Source organism: Felis catus, chromosome B3, assembly GCF_018350175.1.
Source record: "Felis catus isolate Fca126 chromosome B3, F.catus_Fca126_mat1.0, whole genome shotgun sequence".
Taxonomy (NCBI): domain Eukaryota; kingdom Metazoa; phylum Chordata; class Mammalia; order Carnivora; family Felidae; genus Felis; species Felis catus.
The window spans coordinates 33,240,263-33,259,367 of record NC_058373.1 but is presented as its reverse complement, the minus strand read 5'-3'; the positions used below and the strand labels follow the sequence as shown (position 1 = coordinate 33,259,367).

Below are 19,105 nucleotides of genomic sequence, written 5' to 3'. Positions count from 1 at the left end.
GAAAAACTCGAATTTTATAGAATGGTAAACAATGAAAAACAGTCATCTTCCCATTCTATTTCCCCCTCCACCCTCTCTGTTACAGATGTTACAGAGACAAACATCATTACCAGTTTGTGATTTCTTCTCAAAATTCTATTCACACAATGTGAATATTCCACTTGCCACCTTATTTTGAAGAAATAGAAGCATACTATATTTTTTACACTTTTTGTTTTCCATATAACTATTTCACCATCTTAAAGCCTTCTAGGGGCGCCTGGGTGGCTCAGTCGGTTAAGTGGCCGACTTCGGCTCAGGTCATGATCTCGCGGTTTGTGAGTTCGAGCCCCGCGTCGGGCTCTGTGCTGACAGCTAAGAGCCTGGAGCCTGTTTCCGATTCTGTGTCTCCCTCTCTCTCTGACCCTCCCCCGTTCATGCTCTGTCTCTCTCTGTCTCAAAAATAAATAAACATTTAAAAAAAAAAAAGCCTTCTACAGGCTATAATATGTGTTAGCATGGATGTACTTGGGTTTATTTAAACAATCCCTGGTGATGGACATTTGAGTTGTTGCCAGTATTTTTTCTCACAATGCAGTATATATTCTTTTGATGTTGAGTATATGTATAGGAATGGGTATATTTAAAGTGTTTCATGGAGTGCCTGGGTGGCTCAGTCGGTTAAGTGTTGGACTTTGGCTCAGGTCATGGTTTTACAGTTGGTGGGTTCAAGCCCCGTGTTGGGCTCTGTGCTGACAGGTTGGATTCTCTGCCTCCCCTGCTGTCTCTGCCCCCTCCTTTGTTCTCTCTCTCTCTCTCTCTCTCAAAAATAAACATTTAAAAAAGTGCTTCATGAAGGCTCCTGGAGCTTCATATTATTTTATAGTGTTTCCCCAGGTGTTGGCTGGGCCCTTACGAGTTGGTGGCATGAGTTTTGGGAGGAACAGTATCATACAAGAGGCATAAGGTGCTAGAGGGTTGCCTAGTAGGTGGCATCAGAACAAAGCTTGCTGTTAGACCCTATCAGTCTTCCTTCTTCCCTCCCTCTCTTCCATCCTTTCTTCCCTCCTCTTTTCCTTTTCCTTTTTTTTTGGGGGGGGGTATAACTCCTTATACATATATTGGGGATTCCTGTCCTGCCTCCCCAGGCCCCACCATGGGGGAGAAAAAGATGAATGTCATTTTGTTTGGAATGCTTTAACCAGCTATATGACTGAAATGATCCTGATAAGCAAAATTACATCCAAGGAGGATTTCTAAGGGAAATGAAGCATGATTTGTTATACAAGAAACAGTGTCTATGTGATTCTGGGATCTTCCTGGGAAGATGTTATGTTTTTTGAGGAATTTGTTTCTAATTACCTATGTAATTAAAGCACATTATGCTTAGTTATTGCAATTTGAGAAACCAACATGCTTTCTTATGAAAAAGGCCATTGGACAGAAAGTGCTCCATCTTTCTCCTATGAGAAAGGGATCAAAGGAGAGAGATAAAAACGTACGACAATAACAACATCTGTTTACTTAGTAACACAGGCATCAAGAATGTCAGGTAGTCCTGACAGGACCCCTTTCAGGGAGATTTTATATACTGGGAAGTGTGTTCATGAGCTTCTCAAAAACATCTGCTTCCCAAAGACTCTCCATCTCAGTAATTGGTAGTACTATTCATCTAGTTGCTTTTAAATTTAGAAACCTAGTGATTTTCCTGTGATATCTATCCCCGTTTCTCTCGTTCTCCCATATCCAATTCTACACCATGGGAAATTTGTTTTACCTCCTACCATCCACTTACTTTTTCTCCTTTTCTTTTAGCATCACTCTAGTCCAAGTGAATGATTTTATCGAACCTTGTTTGCAATATCCTTTAGTCTCTCCTAGATGATCAATTCTTGTCCCTCCTCTTGATTCATTTTCCACTCATTAGCTAACATGAACTCTTTATTTTTTTAAACTTTATTATTATTTCTAGTATCTCTGCATCTAACATGGGGCTCAAACTCACAACCCCGAGATCAAGAGTCACATTCTCCACAGACTGAGCTACCCAGGCGCCCCTAACAGGAACTCTTTAAATGTTAATTCTGACCATGTCACTCTTTGCTCAGAACTCTCTAGTGCCTTCCCAATCCCCTTAGAATAAAATCCCTCATGTGAGCTCTGTGGATCTACACCACTAGTCTCTCCTACCTCTCCACCTCTTGTAAACAACTCCCTTCCCCTTTCTTCTTTCTAGCCACACTGGTCTTTTTATGCTACAAATTGGCCAAACTTCTTCCATCCTCAGGGCCTTTGCACAAACTCTTCTTTTGCCTTAGGATTCTTCCCAGGCCTGACCACTTCCTCAGCCCCCTCCCCAAGCTAATGCCTTATCTCCTAGATTTCATTTTAAAATCTCTTACCCAGGGAAACTTCTCTGTCCAAGCAAGTCTATATTGGATCTCCCTGTTATTCACTTTTCTATTCTATATTTCTTATTAGCACTTACCATGATTCTAATTACATAGTAATGTAGTTCTTTTCATTTAATTTTATTTTTCTCTAATTGGAATAGGTAATACATCCGTTGGATACAAAATTCAAATTGTACACAAGGTATAGAACAAAAAGTCTCTTCTCTTCCCTGTCCCTTTGCTATCCAGTTCTCCTTACAAGTTTAGCATTTTGAATATACTTCCAGAGATATTTTCTGAGTACACAAGCAATTATATACATAATATTCCTCTTGATTTTTTCCTTCTCCTCATTTAACAGATATTATATACATTTTTTGCACTTTGGTTTTATCTGTTAATAATGTATCTTGGCAATTCTTTTATGACAATATGTAAATAGTTGCCTCTTTTTCATGTGCCAGATAATATGGACTTACCATAAATGTTTAACCTCAATCATTAGGCATTGAGGTTGTTTTCAGGCTTTGGTTACTACAAACAATGCTGCATTGAATAATTTTGTATGTAAAGTCATTTCCCACAAATATACCTATAGAATAAAATCCTAGAATTGAAATAAGGGAATTAAAGTTTATGCGCATTTTAAATTTTGGTAGTTATTTCCAAACTGCTCTTAATGGAGGTTGTATCAATTCACATTCTCACTAGCCACAGATGAAGAATGCATGTTTCCTCACAACTATGTTAGTGAAATTTTTTTCTTTGCCAATGTAAGAGGTGTAAAGTATCTCTTGGAAACTTTAATTCGCATGTTCTTTCTTCCTTGCAAAGTTGTATTTTCATGTTTAACAGCCATTTGTATTTCTTATTTAGTGAACTGTTTGTTCATAAATTTTGCTGGTATTATTAATGTCTGACTTCCTCTCTCTACTTTAAGGTTGGTGCTGTGGGTGCCGGGATCCTGTTACAGTTGTGTTCATTACATAGTTCCAGGTACTAGGATGAATGGAACCCAAAATGATTGGCTCATGTCAGGCAGTAGTCAAGTTCACAGCTATGTTTGACTCCAAAGCCCACACCTATTTCCACGATCACTCACAAGAAAGACTAATCATTTAGTTCACCATACCAGGGGCCAGATGGGTAATGTCAAACGGCTGAAGTGTGCCAGGACATGGACTGTGGCAACATGGCGAACCTATCTTCAGTTGCATCGTTTTTCAGATCCGTTTTATTGCCATTTAGGAATGGAAGCCCATTGTCGGATGTTTATATGCCCCCGAGGCCGGGTTTCTGGCTTTCCTGCGAAATCTCCTTTTTAAAAAAATTATTTCCCATCAAAACAAGACTTGCTCCAACACAGCCTACCGGCAGCGGGTTTGCAAATTCTGGCGTAAACAAGAGGGGGAGCCTGATGAGGCGAATACCTCAGTTGGACAGTGACAGCTAAGAAAGGAGATTTTTATGAATGTCTAGAATGGGGCTCTCTGCCCTAGTGTTTGGGGACCGGAATTCCCGGAAGGCTTGAAATAAACGCAAAGTGGCGTCGGTACTGGGCAGGGCTAGGCGCCGGGAGGACTGCGCGGCCTTCCCAGCTGTGTCCGGCAGTTCCAGCCAGCGAGGCCCCGGGTTTCTCCAGCAGTTTCCAAGACAACGGCGTGGGAGTGGTGATGGGGTTGCCCTGGGTTTCTCCAGCAGTTTCCAAGACAACGGCGTGGGAGTGGTGATGGGGTTGCCCCGGATGAAGAGAACTGCCTAGGCATTCCTTCACCGGGTCCATCACCGCCACTTCGGTGGAGCGGGACCCAACCCTTTCCAGGTTCCCCGAAAACCCTCTCAAACGAGACGTTCAGCCCCCGGATCTATTTCCTTCCCCGCTCAGGCCCCTCCTACCATTTCCGTTTGCCTGGTTGTCTGGGAGACGGCCAATTTCCGGCCGGGAAGTGGTGGGCGGAGCCAAGATGGCTGAGGAGAGACTCGCGACGGTGAGCGTAGAGATTCTCCTTAGGGTCCCGGCCGCTAGGCGGGGCAGGGCCGGGACGGGCGGAGCAGAGTGGCGAGTTAGGCTTGCGGGCGACCCGTGTCCCACGCAGCTGCCCCTGGGGAAGTGCGGAGCCGGCTCTGGAGCTGCTCGGGGTGCGCGGGGCGATACCGACTCCCTCAAGGGAGCTGGTCCTCCTGGGACAAGGCTGAATTCTTTGCAGTGCTGGGCCTGGGCTAGGATTGTAGTCCTTCTTGGGGTGCGCCGGACGGAGAAGGGAGATATTCATCAGAAATGGCTCTTTTGCTAGTCCCATCTTCTCTGTCTCACGAGGTTTGGAAAGGAAGCACTACCATTTGTGCAGAGACAATTTTGTTAATCCCTTGGATTAGGGATTGAATATGACCAAGCTTCGAAGCTTTCGGCGTCACTGCCTTCTGCCGGTGGGTCGGGACCATGTTTTCTCTGTTGTGATTAAGTTTAGGAATAGTGCTGTTTGGGGATTCAGCTGAGGCTTGAGTTAAGGCATTGATTAAACTCCGCAGAGCTGCTCTTACAAAGTAACCCAGATGAATGCGGGATCACCCAGTGGTAGTTGTTTGTGAGGTGTATATATTTATAATTGGATCTGATTTCTGTAAAGTTAGCGTGAAACCTTGTCTACTTTGTTTTAGCGTTGGGTTTCAAAGCATGGTCCTCGCATTTGTTAGAATGACTTTATTTATTTATTTTGGAATTTACTGCCCTTTGAAAAACGCTCTGGGAGACATGGGAGACAAAACGTGGGAGACAAACACAGCAGGTTTTGGCTGAATGTTTTACGATTTGGTTTTGGCTTTTGAAGAGCAAGACCAATGTTGTCTGTCAGGGGGACTTGTTTTCTGTTTTCATTTCTAGAGAAGTCAAATTATTTTTAGTGCAGTGGTACAACTCAGTACAGAGAAGGAGGCCCAAGGCAAAGACTTGTTAAGCCTCAAGTTAAAAAGAAAAAAAATTCAATAGCATGATTAGTGTTACTAGGTTTTAGATATTAGAAACATTAAAGGAAATACTTCACCTACATAATCTTAAATGTAAGGCATAATGGTAACACGACACACGACACTGCTACAAATAGAGTTTATTCTCCAGTGTTCGTTGCAGGCAGAGAGATTGGTGTTCATAAACAGAGTATGAACTTGATTTCTGTGATTTTAGAATTTAGAATTTTAGAGTCGATTAGTGTTTTAAAGAGAATGGCTGTTTCAACATGACTGTAGCACTTGAGCCTGAAGTTAACTGATTATTTTCATTATTGTCAAGTTTATTGCTAGCAGTGTTATATTTGTACTAATTTCATCTTTTCATGTTACCACTGCATGGAAATTTGAATTTCTGGCCTTTTTGGAAGTGATCTGATATGTTGTAATAAAATTAAAAGGGCCCAACAGTCTCATTCACTCAGTCAACAGACCTGTAACCCATTGAAATAAAAGCAAAACATAAGCATAAACTGTAAGGGTATTCATTGCAGTATTGTTTACAGTGGCAAAATACTGAAAACAAGGTGAATGCCCATTAATAGGGTAATAGATGACTTCTGATACTTCCATTCTGAGGCATATACGTTTTTAAAGTTTATTTATTTTGAGAGACAGAGCGTGAGTGTGCAAGTGGGGGAGGGCAGAGAGAGAATCCCAAGCAGGCTCTGCACCATCAGTGAGGAGCCCAACGTAGGGCTCCATCTGAGGAACAGCGAGATAATGACCTAAGTTGAAACCAGGAATCCAAGGCTTAACCGACTGAGCCACCCAGCCCCCTGAGGAATATTATGCAGGCATTAAAAAGTGTCAGAACCATAAGGGTGCCTGGCTGACTCAAAGGAGAGTGCAGCTCTTTTTTTTTTTTTTAAAGTTTATTTATTTATTTTTGAGAGAGAGTGTGAGTGGGGGAGGGACGGAGAGAAAGAGGGAGAGAGAGAATCCCAAGCAGGCTCTGTGCTGTCAGCTTGGAGCCTGGTTAAGGGCTCCAAATCTCACAAACCATGAGATCTTGATCTCGGGGTCCCGAGTTTGAGTCCCATGTTGGGTGTAGAGATTACTTAAATAAATAAAACTTAAAAAAAGAACTATATATGTTGACATGGATGCTATACATTTTTCAAAAGCTAGATGTGGAGTGCAGTGTTAACAAAATTTAACTGAGTAGACTTCAAAGGTCCTCCTATTGGCTTTATTCAATGATTCATGAATCAGGCGGCATTCGTTCTAGCAGACAGGAACTCCGAAGAGCTGTACAAAATGAAAGGTTTTCATAGGTAGAAAGGAGTGGGAATAAGGAGGTTATACTAGACAAGGAGGTTGGTTATTGCAAGATCACTTTCCTTTAGGTGATGGCGGGGGCGGCGGGGGGGGGGGTTGTCTATCAGGCATATTACCTCACCAGTACTGATTGGGCAATTTCTGATTGACTGGTTTAGGATTCTGTTCCTGGGAGAGGCAGAAAGAATAATTAAGTCTTGGGTTGTTGACATGGGACTTAATGTAAACAACTCCATTTGGGGCCTTTTTCTTTTTTTAACAGGTGTATAGTGTGTGATCTTAATTTTGTGACACAAAGAAAAACTACATAGATCTGTAGACACAGATGTATAGATGTGAGGGAGAGAAGACTGAAAGACTTAACAGAAGTTTGAACAAATGCATAAGTAAAAATCTAAGAATGCTGTTGTAAAGGCCTTGAGGCCAGGAGACATCCCACTAAAATGGAGTAAAACTAGGCCAGTGTGGGACACACAGAATTTCGAATATGCTACCTAAACTACCAAAGATTATTACTAGTTCCTTAGGAAAACTGGGGACTGGCATTTGTATTTTATTTAAGATTAGGGGTGCCTCGGTGGCTCAGTCAGTTGAGCCTCCAACTCTTGATTTCTGCTCAGGTCATGATCTCACTGTTAGTGGGATTGAGCACGGACAGCACAGAGCCTGCTTGGGATTCTCTCCTTCTCTCTGTCCCTCCCCTACTTGCACGTGCATGTTCTCTCTCAAAAGAAATATCGTTCCAATTTTAGTATATGTGCTGCCGAAGCGAGCACTCTCTCAAAAGAAATAAACTTTAAAATAAAACAAAAAGTAAACATAGCTTTGTTGAAAAAAAAAAAAAGCTTTGTTGAGGTATAATACACATACCATAAAATGTACCCATTTTAAGTGTACAGTTTGATCAATTTTGGTAAATTTATATACTTGTACAACTGTCACCACAATCCACTGACCTCCATCACTCCAAAAAATTCCCTTGTGTCCATTTGCAACCACTTTCTACTCTTCACCCCAGCTGACCGCTGATCTGCTTTCTGTCTCCAACGTTTTGCCTTTTCTGCAATTTCATGTAATCACACACTATGTAGTCTTAATGTATCTGAGTTTCACTTAGCATGTTTGTTTTTTTTTTTTTAAGTTTATTTAGTTTTGGAAGAGAACACAAGCAGGGGAGGGGCAGAGAGAGAGAGGGAGACACAGAATTTGAAGCAGGCTCCAGGCTGTGAGCTGTCTGTCCAGAGCCTGATGTGGGGCTTCAACCCATGAGTTGTGAGATCATGACCTGAGCTGAAGTCGGATGCTTAACTGACTGAACCACCTAGGACGCCCCCACTTAGCGTGCTTTTGAGGCTCATTTATATTGTACATTGCAATTGTACATTGTATATTGGACATCTTCAACTTCATTACTTGTGGGAAACTTGCAGGTGGTTATAACAATTTATGCTTCTACCATCAGTTCCTGTTGCTTACATCCTTGATATTGTTATAGCTTTAAATTCTGTCAGTATAGTGGATATGAAATTAAATCTTAATGTGGTTTTATTTTATTTAAAGGATTTATTTATTCATTATTTAAAAAAAATTTTTTTAACGTTTATTTATTTTTGAGACAGAGAGAGAGCATGAACCGGGGGGGGGGGGGGGGGCTGGTCAGAGAGAGGGAGACACAGAATCTGAAACAGGCTCCAGGCTTTGAGCGGTCAGCACGGAGCCCGACGCGGGGCTCGAACTCACGGACCGCGAGATCACGACCTGAGCCGAAGTCAGCTGCTTAACCGACTGAGCCACCCAGGCGCCCCTGTTTATTTATTTTAATGTTTGTTTATTTTTGAGAGAAAGGGAGAGCGTGAGTGGGAGAGGGGCAGAGAGAGAGAGAGAGAGAATCCGAAGTAGGCTCTGCATGACAGCAGAGAGCCCAATGTGGGGCTCAAACTCACAAACTGTAAGATCATGACCTGAGCCAAAGTCAGATGCTTAGCTGACTGAGCCACACAGGTGCCTCGTAATGTGATTTTAACTGACATTTACCTGATTGTTAATGAGGTGGAGCATCATTGGTTGTCTCTTTTCCTTTTCTCTGCAGTGCCTCTTTCAAATGTTTTACTTGTTTTTCTACTTCACTGTTTTTCTCATTTTTTTTTTTTTTTACTCTTATTTATGTATTTATTTTTGGTAGTTATTTGTAGTTTCTGGCTGTTAATCCTTTGTCATTTTTTTTTTTTGGTTTTGTATTGCATATATCTTCTCTTAGTTTTCTATTATCACTTCCTTTTTGAAACAGGATTTCTTAATTTTAATGTAGTGAATATTTAGATCTTTTCTCAATTGGGTTGTGCTTTTATATCTTATTGAAGTAATCCTTCCCTATCCTATAATTTTTTCTAGAGGTTTTTTCCTAAAGGTTTTTAAATTTGCCTTGTCCATTTTAAGTTTGTTTGTTTTAATTTATTTTGAGAGAGAGCACAAGCCGGAGAGGGGCAGAGAGAAGAACAGACAGAATCTCAAGTAGGCTCCACACCATCAGTGCAGAGCCCGATGTGGGGATTGATCTCACAAATCGTGAGATCATGAACTGAGCCGAGATCAAGAGTCAAATGCTTAACCAACACTGCAATACCTAGGCACCCCTTGCCTTGTCCATTTTAGTCTTCCATCTATTTTAATTCATTTTCATTTTCCTGCGAATTCTTTTCCTCTTTTCTGGGGGGGGGGGGGGGGGGGGGAGATGAACAGAGGAAGACAGAGAATCCCAAGCAGGCTCCACACCCAGTGTGGACCCAGTGTGGTCTCACAACCACGAGATCATGACCTGAGCCAAAGTCAAGAGTCGGACACTTAACTAACTGAACCACCCAGGCACCCCTAAAACTTTTTCTCTTGAAGTCTGTTTTGTTTAATGTTAATATTGCTACTTTAGCTTTATTTTCGTTTCTATTTTCCTAATGTATCTTTTTGCTTTTTCTTTGCCTTTATGTTTTATTTTTTAATTTTTTTTAAAGTTTATTTATTTTGAGAGAGATCAGGGGAGGGGCAGAGAGAGAGGCTCCACACTGTCAATGTAGAGCCCGACACAGGGCTTGAAGTCACGAACTGTGAGTTGGATGCCTAACCAACAAGTGCCCCTTCTTTGCCTTTATGCTTTAGATGTGTCTTTATAGAAGTAGCATTCATCAAGATTTTAAAAAACATCCATCCTGATCATTTAACTGGAGAATTTCATTTTTTCCCTTCATTTTCTTTTGTTTGTTTTTTTTTGGCTGAGTTTCTTTTTGTCTCTCTCATTTCGTTACTTGTAGGTTATATACTCTATTCTTTAGTCTTCCTTTAGTGAGTACCCATTTTTTAATACATATTTAACTGAAAGTTCAAACTCAAAACTGAATAATGTAGGGATTATCAAATGCCTTATTACCCATTGCCTTCTGCCAGTTCATGATATTGTTGTTCACAGATTAAACTTTTGTTTGGTTTATTCAGTCAGTAGATGTTTAGAATACTTATGTATTTTACCAATTCCTTTGCTCCTTCCACCTTTTCATTATGGGGTTATTTTCCTTTTTCCTAAAATTATAATTTTTTTTTAAATTTTGGTTTTTTTTAAGTAATCTCTATACCCAGTATGGGGCTCAAACTTACAACCCCAAGATCAAGAGTCTCATGCTGTACCGACTGAGCCAGCCAGGCACCCCTTAAAGTTTATTTAATGAGTCTAAAACTCTCAAATTTTATTTGTCTGTAAGTCTTTATTTGCCATTGTTCTTGAGAGTTGTGGTTTTTTTTTTAAGTTTATTTAGTAATCTCTACACCCAACATGGGGCTCAAACTCATGACCCCGAGATCCAGAGCCACATGCTCTTCCGACTGAGCCAAACAGGAGCCCCCAAAATTAGTTTTGAGGTGTAAGAGTTTAGATCTGAGTTGGCAAACTGTTTTTGTAAAGGGCCAGTAATAAATATTTTGGGCTTGTGGGCGAGGCTCTGTCACAAGTTAACTCAGTTATGCATTTATAGTGTGGAAGCAACCGTAGACCATATATAAACGTGTGTGTGGCTGTATCCTGATAAAATTTTGCTTATAGACACTTGAATTTGAATTTTATGTAATTTTCAGGTGTTACAAAATATTAAAAAATTTAAAAACTATTAAAAATGTAAAAAAAATTCTTAGTTTGTGGGCCATATAAAAATGGGCTGGATTTGTTTGCCCTGTGGGCCATAGTTTGCTGATCTTGTATTTAGATTAACATTCATTTTACTTAGCACCTGAAACATGGGAGTGATTTTTCTTATAATGTCTTTATGTGATATTATTTCCCATTTTTAATTGTTGAGACATCAGCTGTCAATCTAATTGTCCTTTCTGTGTAGGTTAGCTCATGATACTTTTTTCCTTTGGTTGCTTTTAAGAACTTCTTATTGTCTCTAGTGCAGGTCCTTGTGATGTATACAAACGTGGATTTATTTTCATTCAACCTGGTCAAGATTGGTTGAGCATTCTGAATCTAAAGATTAGTATCTAACATTACTTATGGAAATTTTCTCAGCCATTGTTTTTGCTTATATCTTACTATATCATATATAAGATAGGAGGTGGATAGAAGAAAAATCCATCTGAATATTTTCTGCAAAGTTATGGTATAAGACAGTATTTATTATGTTCAATAATGTCGCTTAAAAAGAAAAAAAAAACCTTCCTCCTAGAATCGGGTGCTAGGCAATTTCTGTATAGATAACTGCATAAACTTCCTTTTGTCAAAGTTACTACTATTTTGTTTTGGTTGCTAAGCTATATGATGTTAAGTATAATCCTAATGTGTAGTGTCCAGAGCTTAGTACATTTATTTGTGCACATTTTATGCATTATAATTATACATCACACATTAAATATGCATTATAAATATGCATATGTGTTATTAATAGTTTGGATAGCAAAAGTTATGACTTGACATTTGTTTTTTAAACTGCGTTAAAAATTCTTTGTACCTGTATGTAGTCAAGGGATTAATTGCATGATTGGAGAGCTACTGATAATGGTTATTTGAATGCTTTTTTAAGTTAGCAAGGTTTATGGTGGTGCTTTAACATAGATTTATTTCTTTTCAGAGAACTCAGCTTCCTGCATCTGCTGAATCTCAGAAACCTCGACTGAAAAAAGGTTGGTGTGCAGTTTCACTGTGTGTGTATATTTGCACAGATTTTCTATTGATTCTTCTATATGCTTAGAGCTTTTAAAAATGAGTTTTGGGGGAAAGCAGTAATAGTCTTAACTATTATGCCATATATAGCTTTTATTTTATGGAGTTGTTAGATATTATGGGATTGATTTTGCCTGTAAAATGTGTTAAATGGTGCCTTATTATTATGTAAGTGTGTATTAATTTTCTGCTTGTGGAAAAACCACTCTCAAGTTCCCAGAGTACCTATCAGGCCTCACATAATCTCATGTATATGTTCAATAAGTATGAGGTTTTATAAAAATTGAGTCTATGAAGATGAAGTAAGGGTATATATACTGTAAAGAGCTACATTTAAAAATCTGATAGAGATATGTTATATTTTATTTAGAGGAACAGAATTCCTTTATATATTAACTTACAGTCTTAGGAAGGTTTGCATCAGATTGTAGTTGACTATATTGGATATTCTCTCATGTTTAATAAACATATCTAATGCCTAACAAACTCATCAGGCATTAGAAAATACCCAGTCTTTTTATTTAGCGGAAGAGACCATCTATTTTATTATTTACTCATTTGTTTATTATTTTCTAGATGAGGAAACCAAGGCTGAGTGGAAGGGACATGACTTTCCCAGGGTCATGGGTATAGTTCTTATCTGCATTATGAGTTATGGTTACCAGGCAATACATCCTTTTGCAAAAAGTGTTTTCCTTTTGTCTGCTAAGAATTTTACAGTTCATTTTACCACAATATTGTTTAGTTTACTTGGGGCATTTCTGTTCCTCTTTGAAATTATAAATTGTTGGAAAATGTGATTGCCTTCAGAATTGGTTTTCAAAGAGTTTTTCAGGGATACATCTTTCATTGAAAGGGCAGTACATCTGTAATTTAGATTATTTGTGAAATTTAGGTGTTTATTCTAATATCTAACATAGTTGCTAATTTTTTTACATCATTTCTGGACATGAGAATCATATTGCTGTGATGTCTGTCACTTTGATTAATCGCAGGGGTGATTTGGCTCGTTAGGTGGGGCTAGTAGGTATTGTGATGGTCTCTCCAGTGTTCTTTCCATGCTTCCTCCAGAGTCAAATTCCATGGTTTGACTGACTTCCAGTCCAGGAGAGCTGTAATTAGTATATACCAATCAAAAATTGGCACATAACCAATTCAGGTTAATGAGTTGATAACTATGGGGCAGAGTGTCACATTTGACAGTGCTATAGGGCCCCTTGCAATCCTTTCTCCCCACTTTCTGGTTCCTATTACTAAAGTTTAGTTTTTCCTGTTCTTGAACGCCTCATAGATGAGTACTTACTCAGTTCCAGGACCAGTGATAGGTATCTGGGATACAAAGATAGACAGGGCATAGATTCTGCCCTTAGGAATTGACAGTCTTCAGGGCATATAGAATATAAGCAAATTATTAAAAAATTTTTTTTTAATGTTTATTTTTTTTTGAGAGACTCAAAGCACGAGCAGGGAGGGACTGAAAGAGACAGGGAGACACAGAATCCGAAGCAGGCTCCACCTGCTGTCAGCACCGAGCCCGTTGTGGGGCTTGAACCCATGAACTGCAAGATCATGACCTGAGCCAACGTCAGATGCTTAACCGACTGAGCCACCCAGGCGCCCTGAATATAAGCAAATTATTGAAATATAGTATATGCATTCCAGTTTCTTCAACTCTTTTTATGTGAAATATCTAGAACTCTTTTTCCATTATTGCTTTTGTTCTCTGGTGAAATTCATTGACCCCTTGGAAATATGAAGTTCAGGACTAAATAGAATATATCAGGTGTGAACAGGGCCAAGTGAAACATCTGGAAAATAAAAATCTCTTCACCTAGATCTTTTATTTCTTTTAGTCCAGCTCAAAGTCGCATTGCCTTTTGGGCAACTATTTTACACATTTGCAATACTACTATATTTTACAATTTCAGGAGTATCATTCATGTAGAATACAATGACTACAATATAAATGATACCTTTGGAGTTGTGCAAAGTGGTGACACAGGGACCTAAAATAATATTAAGGGTATAACCTCTTAACCTGCCCTTAATTTCCAGCTTCCACAACCCCAAATTTTATTTTGTCAATACGGTGAATTCCATCAATGAATTTTGGCATGTTGTTACCAACCTTTGAATTCCTGGGATAGACCCCACATGGTTATGATGTATTAACCTTTTTATGTTGCTGGATTCAACTTGCTAGTTTTTGTTACGAGGTTTTACATTTGGGGGCGCCTGGGTGGCTCAGTCAGTTAAGTGTCCGACTTCAGCTCAGGTCATGATCTCAGTTTTTGAGTTCAAGCTCTGCGTCGGGCTTTGTGTTGACAGCTCGGAGCCTGGAGCCTGCTTTGGATTCTGTGCCTCCCTCTCTCTACCCCTCCTCCACTTGCACTCTGTCTCTCTCTCTCAAAAGCAAATAAATATTTAAAAAATTTTTACAAAAAAAAAATAAAAGAATTTTTACTTTTGTTCATGAGGATGTTGATCTATAGGTTTTTGTTTTGTTTTGTTTTTTGGTATCAGGGTTGTGCTGGTCTCAAAACAAGTTGGGACTCTTCCCTCTTCTATTTCCTGGAGATTTTGTATAGAATTGGTGTTATGTCTTTCTTAAATGTTTGCTAGATTGTGACAGTGAAGTAATCTAGGTCTGGGTTTTTCTTTGTTGGAAGATTTTTAACTACAAACTCAATTTCTTTAACAGATCTGGGCTATTCAGGCTATACATACTTCTTTAGGGAGTTTTAGGTATTGTTTTTCTTTCAAAGAAATTTATCCATTTCATCTCAGTTATCAAATTTATTGGCATAAAAGTCATAATACTTCTATAGTTTCCTTTTAATGTCTGTAGAATATGTAGTGCTATTCCCTCTGTTCCTGATTTTGCTGATTTATGTCTATCATTTTTTTCTTGTTCAGTTTGGCTAGAAATTTATCTATTTTATTGATTTTTTTCAATATCTTTTTTTCTTGATCAGGTTGACTAGAAACTTATCCATTTTATTATCTTTTCAAAAAACCAGATTTTGATTGTATTTTCTCTTCTCTATTACTTTTCTGTTTCAATTTTGTTGATTTCTGCTCTTCTCTAATACTGTGTTTAATTTGAAGTTTCTTGTTTCTTTTTGCAGTTTCTTAAGGTAGAAACTTAGATCATCCATTTGAGATTTTTCTTCTTTTCTGTTAGAAGCATTTAGTACTTTACATTTCCCTCTAAGCAGTGTTTAACTGGTTCATACACACATTTCAAATGTCATATTTTAACTTTTATACAATTCTAAATATTTTCAGATTTTCTTTGTGTTCTCCTTTCCCATGCACAATTAAGAAAGGTATTGATTAATTTCCAGATATTTGAGGATTTTTCCAGATTTTTTTTTCTTACTGGTTTCTAGTTTAATTCTAATTATGGTTAGAGACCATACTTTATATGGTTTGGTTTAAGGCCCAGAATGTGGTCTATGTTGATGAATATTCCATGTGCCTTGAAAAGAATGTGTATTCTCTTATTGGATGGAATAGTCTAGAAATGTCAGGTCAAGTTTGATAATATTGTTCTTCTGTGTACTTATTGATATAAATATTAATATCCTTACAAAGAAGATACTGATATTCGTAATGGAAGAAAAATATTGAATTATGCACCTGTAATTATGGGTTTGTCTCTTTCTAGTCCGAGACCTTTACTTTGTATATTTTGTTGAAGGTCTGTTGTTGGATGTGTATACATTTAGGATTTATTAAAAATTCACTCCATTCAGAAGAGTGAAATGACTCTTTTATCATTATGTAATGTCCCTCTTTTATTCCTGATAATATTCTTTCTTTGAAGTCAACTTTGACTAATGTTTTTGAGGATAATAGAGCTTGTATTTAAGTATAAAGTTCTGATAAATGAAATTAAGTATAAAGTTCTGATAAATGAAATCAGTCAAATTAGCCACCACCACCATCACAATCAAGATATAGAACAGCTAGGCGTGTCTGAGTGGCTCAGTCAGTTTAACATCCTACTCTTGATTTCAGCTCAGGTCATGATCTCATATTTTGTGGGATCAAGCCCCACATGGGGTTCTGCGCTGATGGTGCAGAGCCTGCTTGGGATTCTCTCTTTCTCCTCCCCTGCTTGTGCTCTCTCTAAATAAATAAACATTTGAAGAAAGAAAAGGGGAAAAAAGGTGTAGAACAGCTTAATCACCCTCAAAAATTCACCTTGACTTTGTAGTAAAGAATGTGTTCTATGTTGGTGAATATTCCAACTTCTACTTCCAATTGCTAGCAGTCATTGACTGTTTTCTTCTTATAGTTCTGTCTCTTCCAGAATGTCATTTAAATTAATCATACATTATGTAACCTTTTGAATGGCTTTTTTCACCTAGTATAATGTTTTTAAGATTTATCCATGTTGTCGTGTGTCTGAATTTCTTTTATTGAGTAGTATTCAATTGTATGTTTATACTGTAGTTTATTCATCCATTTACCAATTGAAGGACTTATGAGTTTTTGGCTAATAGAGATACAGCTGTGAGGAGTGGGGCGGGGGGACAAAAAAACAACCCCAAAATCAAAAAAACAAATACAGCTGCTATAAACATTTGCCTAGAGGGTTTTGTGTAAACATGTTTTTATTTCACTTATCAAGTGCTTTGGAGTGGCATTTCTGGGTAGTATTAATAAGTATATGTTTAGTTTTATTAGAAATTGCCAAACTGTTTTCCAAAGTAGTTGAACCATTTTGTATTTCCTTCTACAAAGTATGAGTGTTTCTTATACATCATAAATTATTTGGGGAAATAGTCTCTCCTTTTTTATTTTCTGGAAGGGTTTCTGGAGAATGGACTAATTTCATCCTTAAATGTTTTTTGGAATGTTTCTGTGAAGCCACCTGGGTCTGGAGTTATCTTTGTAGAAATTTTTTCAACAACAAATTCAATTTCTTCAATAGAGATAAAGCTAAACAGGTTACCTAGTTCTTCTTAATTGAGCTTTGCTGGTTATGTCTTTCAAGGAATTTTTTTCACTTCATCTAAATTGTCAAATTTTGAAGTTCACTATTTATCCTAAGAAATATTAAAAATACTGGGAATGCGAGCTGGTGCAGCCACTCTGGAAAACAGTATGGAGGTTCCTCAAAAAACTAAAAATAGAACTACCCTACAACCCAGCAGTTGCACTACTAGGTATTTATCCATGGGATACAGATGTGCTGTTTCGAAGGGACACATGCACCCCCATGTTTATAGCAGCACTGTCAACAATATCCAAAGTATGGAAAGAGCCCAAATGTCCATTGATGGATGAATGGATAAAGAAAATGTGGTATATATATACAATGGAGTATTACTCGGCTATCAAAAAGAATGAAATTTTGCCATTTGCAACTACATGGATGGAACTGGAGGGTATTATGCTAAGTGAAATTAGTGAGTCAGAGAAAGACAAAAATCATATGACTTCACTCATATGAGGACTTTAAGAGACAAAACAGATGAACATAAGGAAAGGGAAACAAAAATAATCTAAAAACAGGGAGGGGGACAAAACAGAAGAGACTCATGAATATGGAGAACAAACAGGGTTACTAGAGTGGTTGTAGGAGGGGGGATGGGCTAAATGGGTAAGGGGCACTAAGGAATCTACTCCTGAAATCATTGTTGCACTATATGGTAACTGCTTTGGATGTAAATTTAAAAAAATAAAATAAAATAAAATAAATATTAAAAATACTGTGAAACCTCTATAATTAAAACAGTACAGTACTTGTACACGATTAGAAGTGAAACCAATGGAAAGAACAGAGAAAGTCCGGAAAGAGACTCAAATACATTTGTCAATTTAGTATATGATAAAATATATGGTGTCTCAAATTACTGGAGTAAAGATGTGCTTTTTTTTTTTTTTTTAATTTTTTTTTCCACGTTTTTTAATTTATTTTTGGGACAGAGAGAGACAGAGCATGAAGGGGGGAGGGGCAGAGAGAGAGGGAGACACAGAATCGGAAACAGGCTCCAGGCTCCGAGCCATCAGCCCAGAGCCTGACGCGGGGCTCGAACTCACGGACCGGGAGATCGTGACCTGGCTGAAGTCGGACGCTTAACCGACTGCGCCACCCAGGCGCCCCAAGATGTGCTTTTTAAATAAACGGTTCTGGGACAACTGGATAACCATTTTGATAAAGAAAAAAATTAGATTTATACTTCACATCATACACAAGAATAAACTTCGAATGGGTCAGAGATCTAATCTAAATGTAAAATACATAACCATGTAAGTGCTAAAAGAAGATATTGCCAGAGGCAATAAAAATTGATAAATATTACCTCATAAAAATATTAACTCACAAATTTTTTTTTTTTGCATGGCAAAAGGCACAATAAAGAAAGATAAAGAGAAATAATATACCGGGTGAATATATTTGCAACATATATCACATAGATGGCTAATATCCCTAATATATAAAGAACTCTTTTTTTTAAAAATTTTTTTTACGTTTATTTATTTTTGAGAAACAGACAAAGCGTGAGCGGGGGGTGGGGGCAGAGAGAGAAGGAGACACAGAATTTGAAGGGCTCTGAGCAAGCGGTCACCACAGAGCCTGATGTGGGGCTTGAACCCACAAACTGTGAGATCGTGACCTGAGCCGAAGTCGGACGCTTAACCAACTGAGGCACCCAGGTGCCCCAAGAACTCTTCAAACTTGGTGTGGGGGATAAAAGACCAAACACTTAATGGAAAAATTGATAAAACATAATCACAGTTTATATACACACACACACAATATAAGGATGACCTTTGGGCATATTTTTTTTAATGTTTTTATTTATGTTTGAGACAGAGAGAGACAGAGCATGAGCAGGGCAGAGAGTGGGGGAGACACAGAATCCGAAGCAGGCTCCAGCCTCTGAGCTGTCAGCACAGAGCCTGATGCAGGGTTCGAACTCACGGAATGTGAGATCATGACCTGAGCTGAAGTCGGATGCTTAACCAACCGAGCCACCCAGGCGCCCCGACCTTTGGGCATATTAAAAATGTGATAAACCGTGGGGCATGTGGGTGGCTTAGTCGGTTGAGTGTCTGACTTCAGCTCAGATCATGATCTTGCAGTCAGTGGGTTGGAGCCCCACGTCAGGCTCTGTGCTGACAGTTCAGAGCCTGGAGCCTGCTTTGGATTCTTTGTCTCCCTCTCTCTCTGCCCGCTCATGCTTTGTCTCTGTCTCTCAAAAATGAATAAACATTAAAAAAAATTCTCTTA

The 19,105-nt window shown here is 38.6% G+C and overlaps 1 protein-coding gene across 4 annotated transcripts in view; it reads left to right on the top strand.

Moving 5' to 3' along the window:
* Positions 1 to 4,139: 4,139 nt before the first annotated feature.
* BBS4 (Bardet-Biedl syndrome 4) overlaps positions 4,140 to 19,105 on the top strand; it is a 54,963-nt gene continuing 39,997 nt past the window's right edge. The window contains exons 1-2 of one of the 4 annotated variants that reach the window (XM_045059053.1): positions 4,140 to 4,360; positions 11,765 to 11,837. In XM_045059053.1, the coding sequence (XP_044914988.1) occupies positions 4,337 to 4,360; positions 11,765 to 11,837 (97 nt within the window). In that variant the 5' untranslated portion in view covers positions 4,140 to 4,336. Of the gene's footprint in view, positions 4,361 to 4,534; positions 4,800 to 11,764; positions 11,838 to 19,105 lie in introns of those variants that run through there. The other 3 variants (XM_011282956.4, XM_045059052.1, XM_011282954.4) reach the window with 3 other exon arrangements.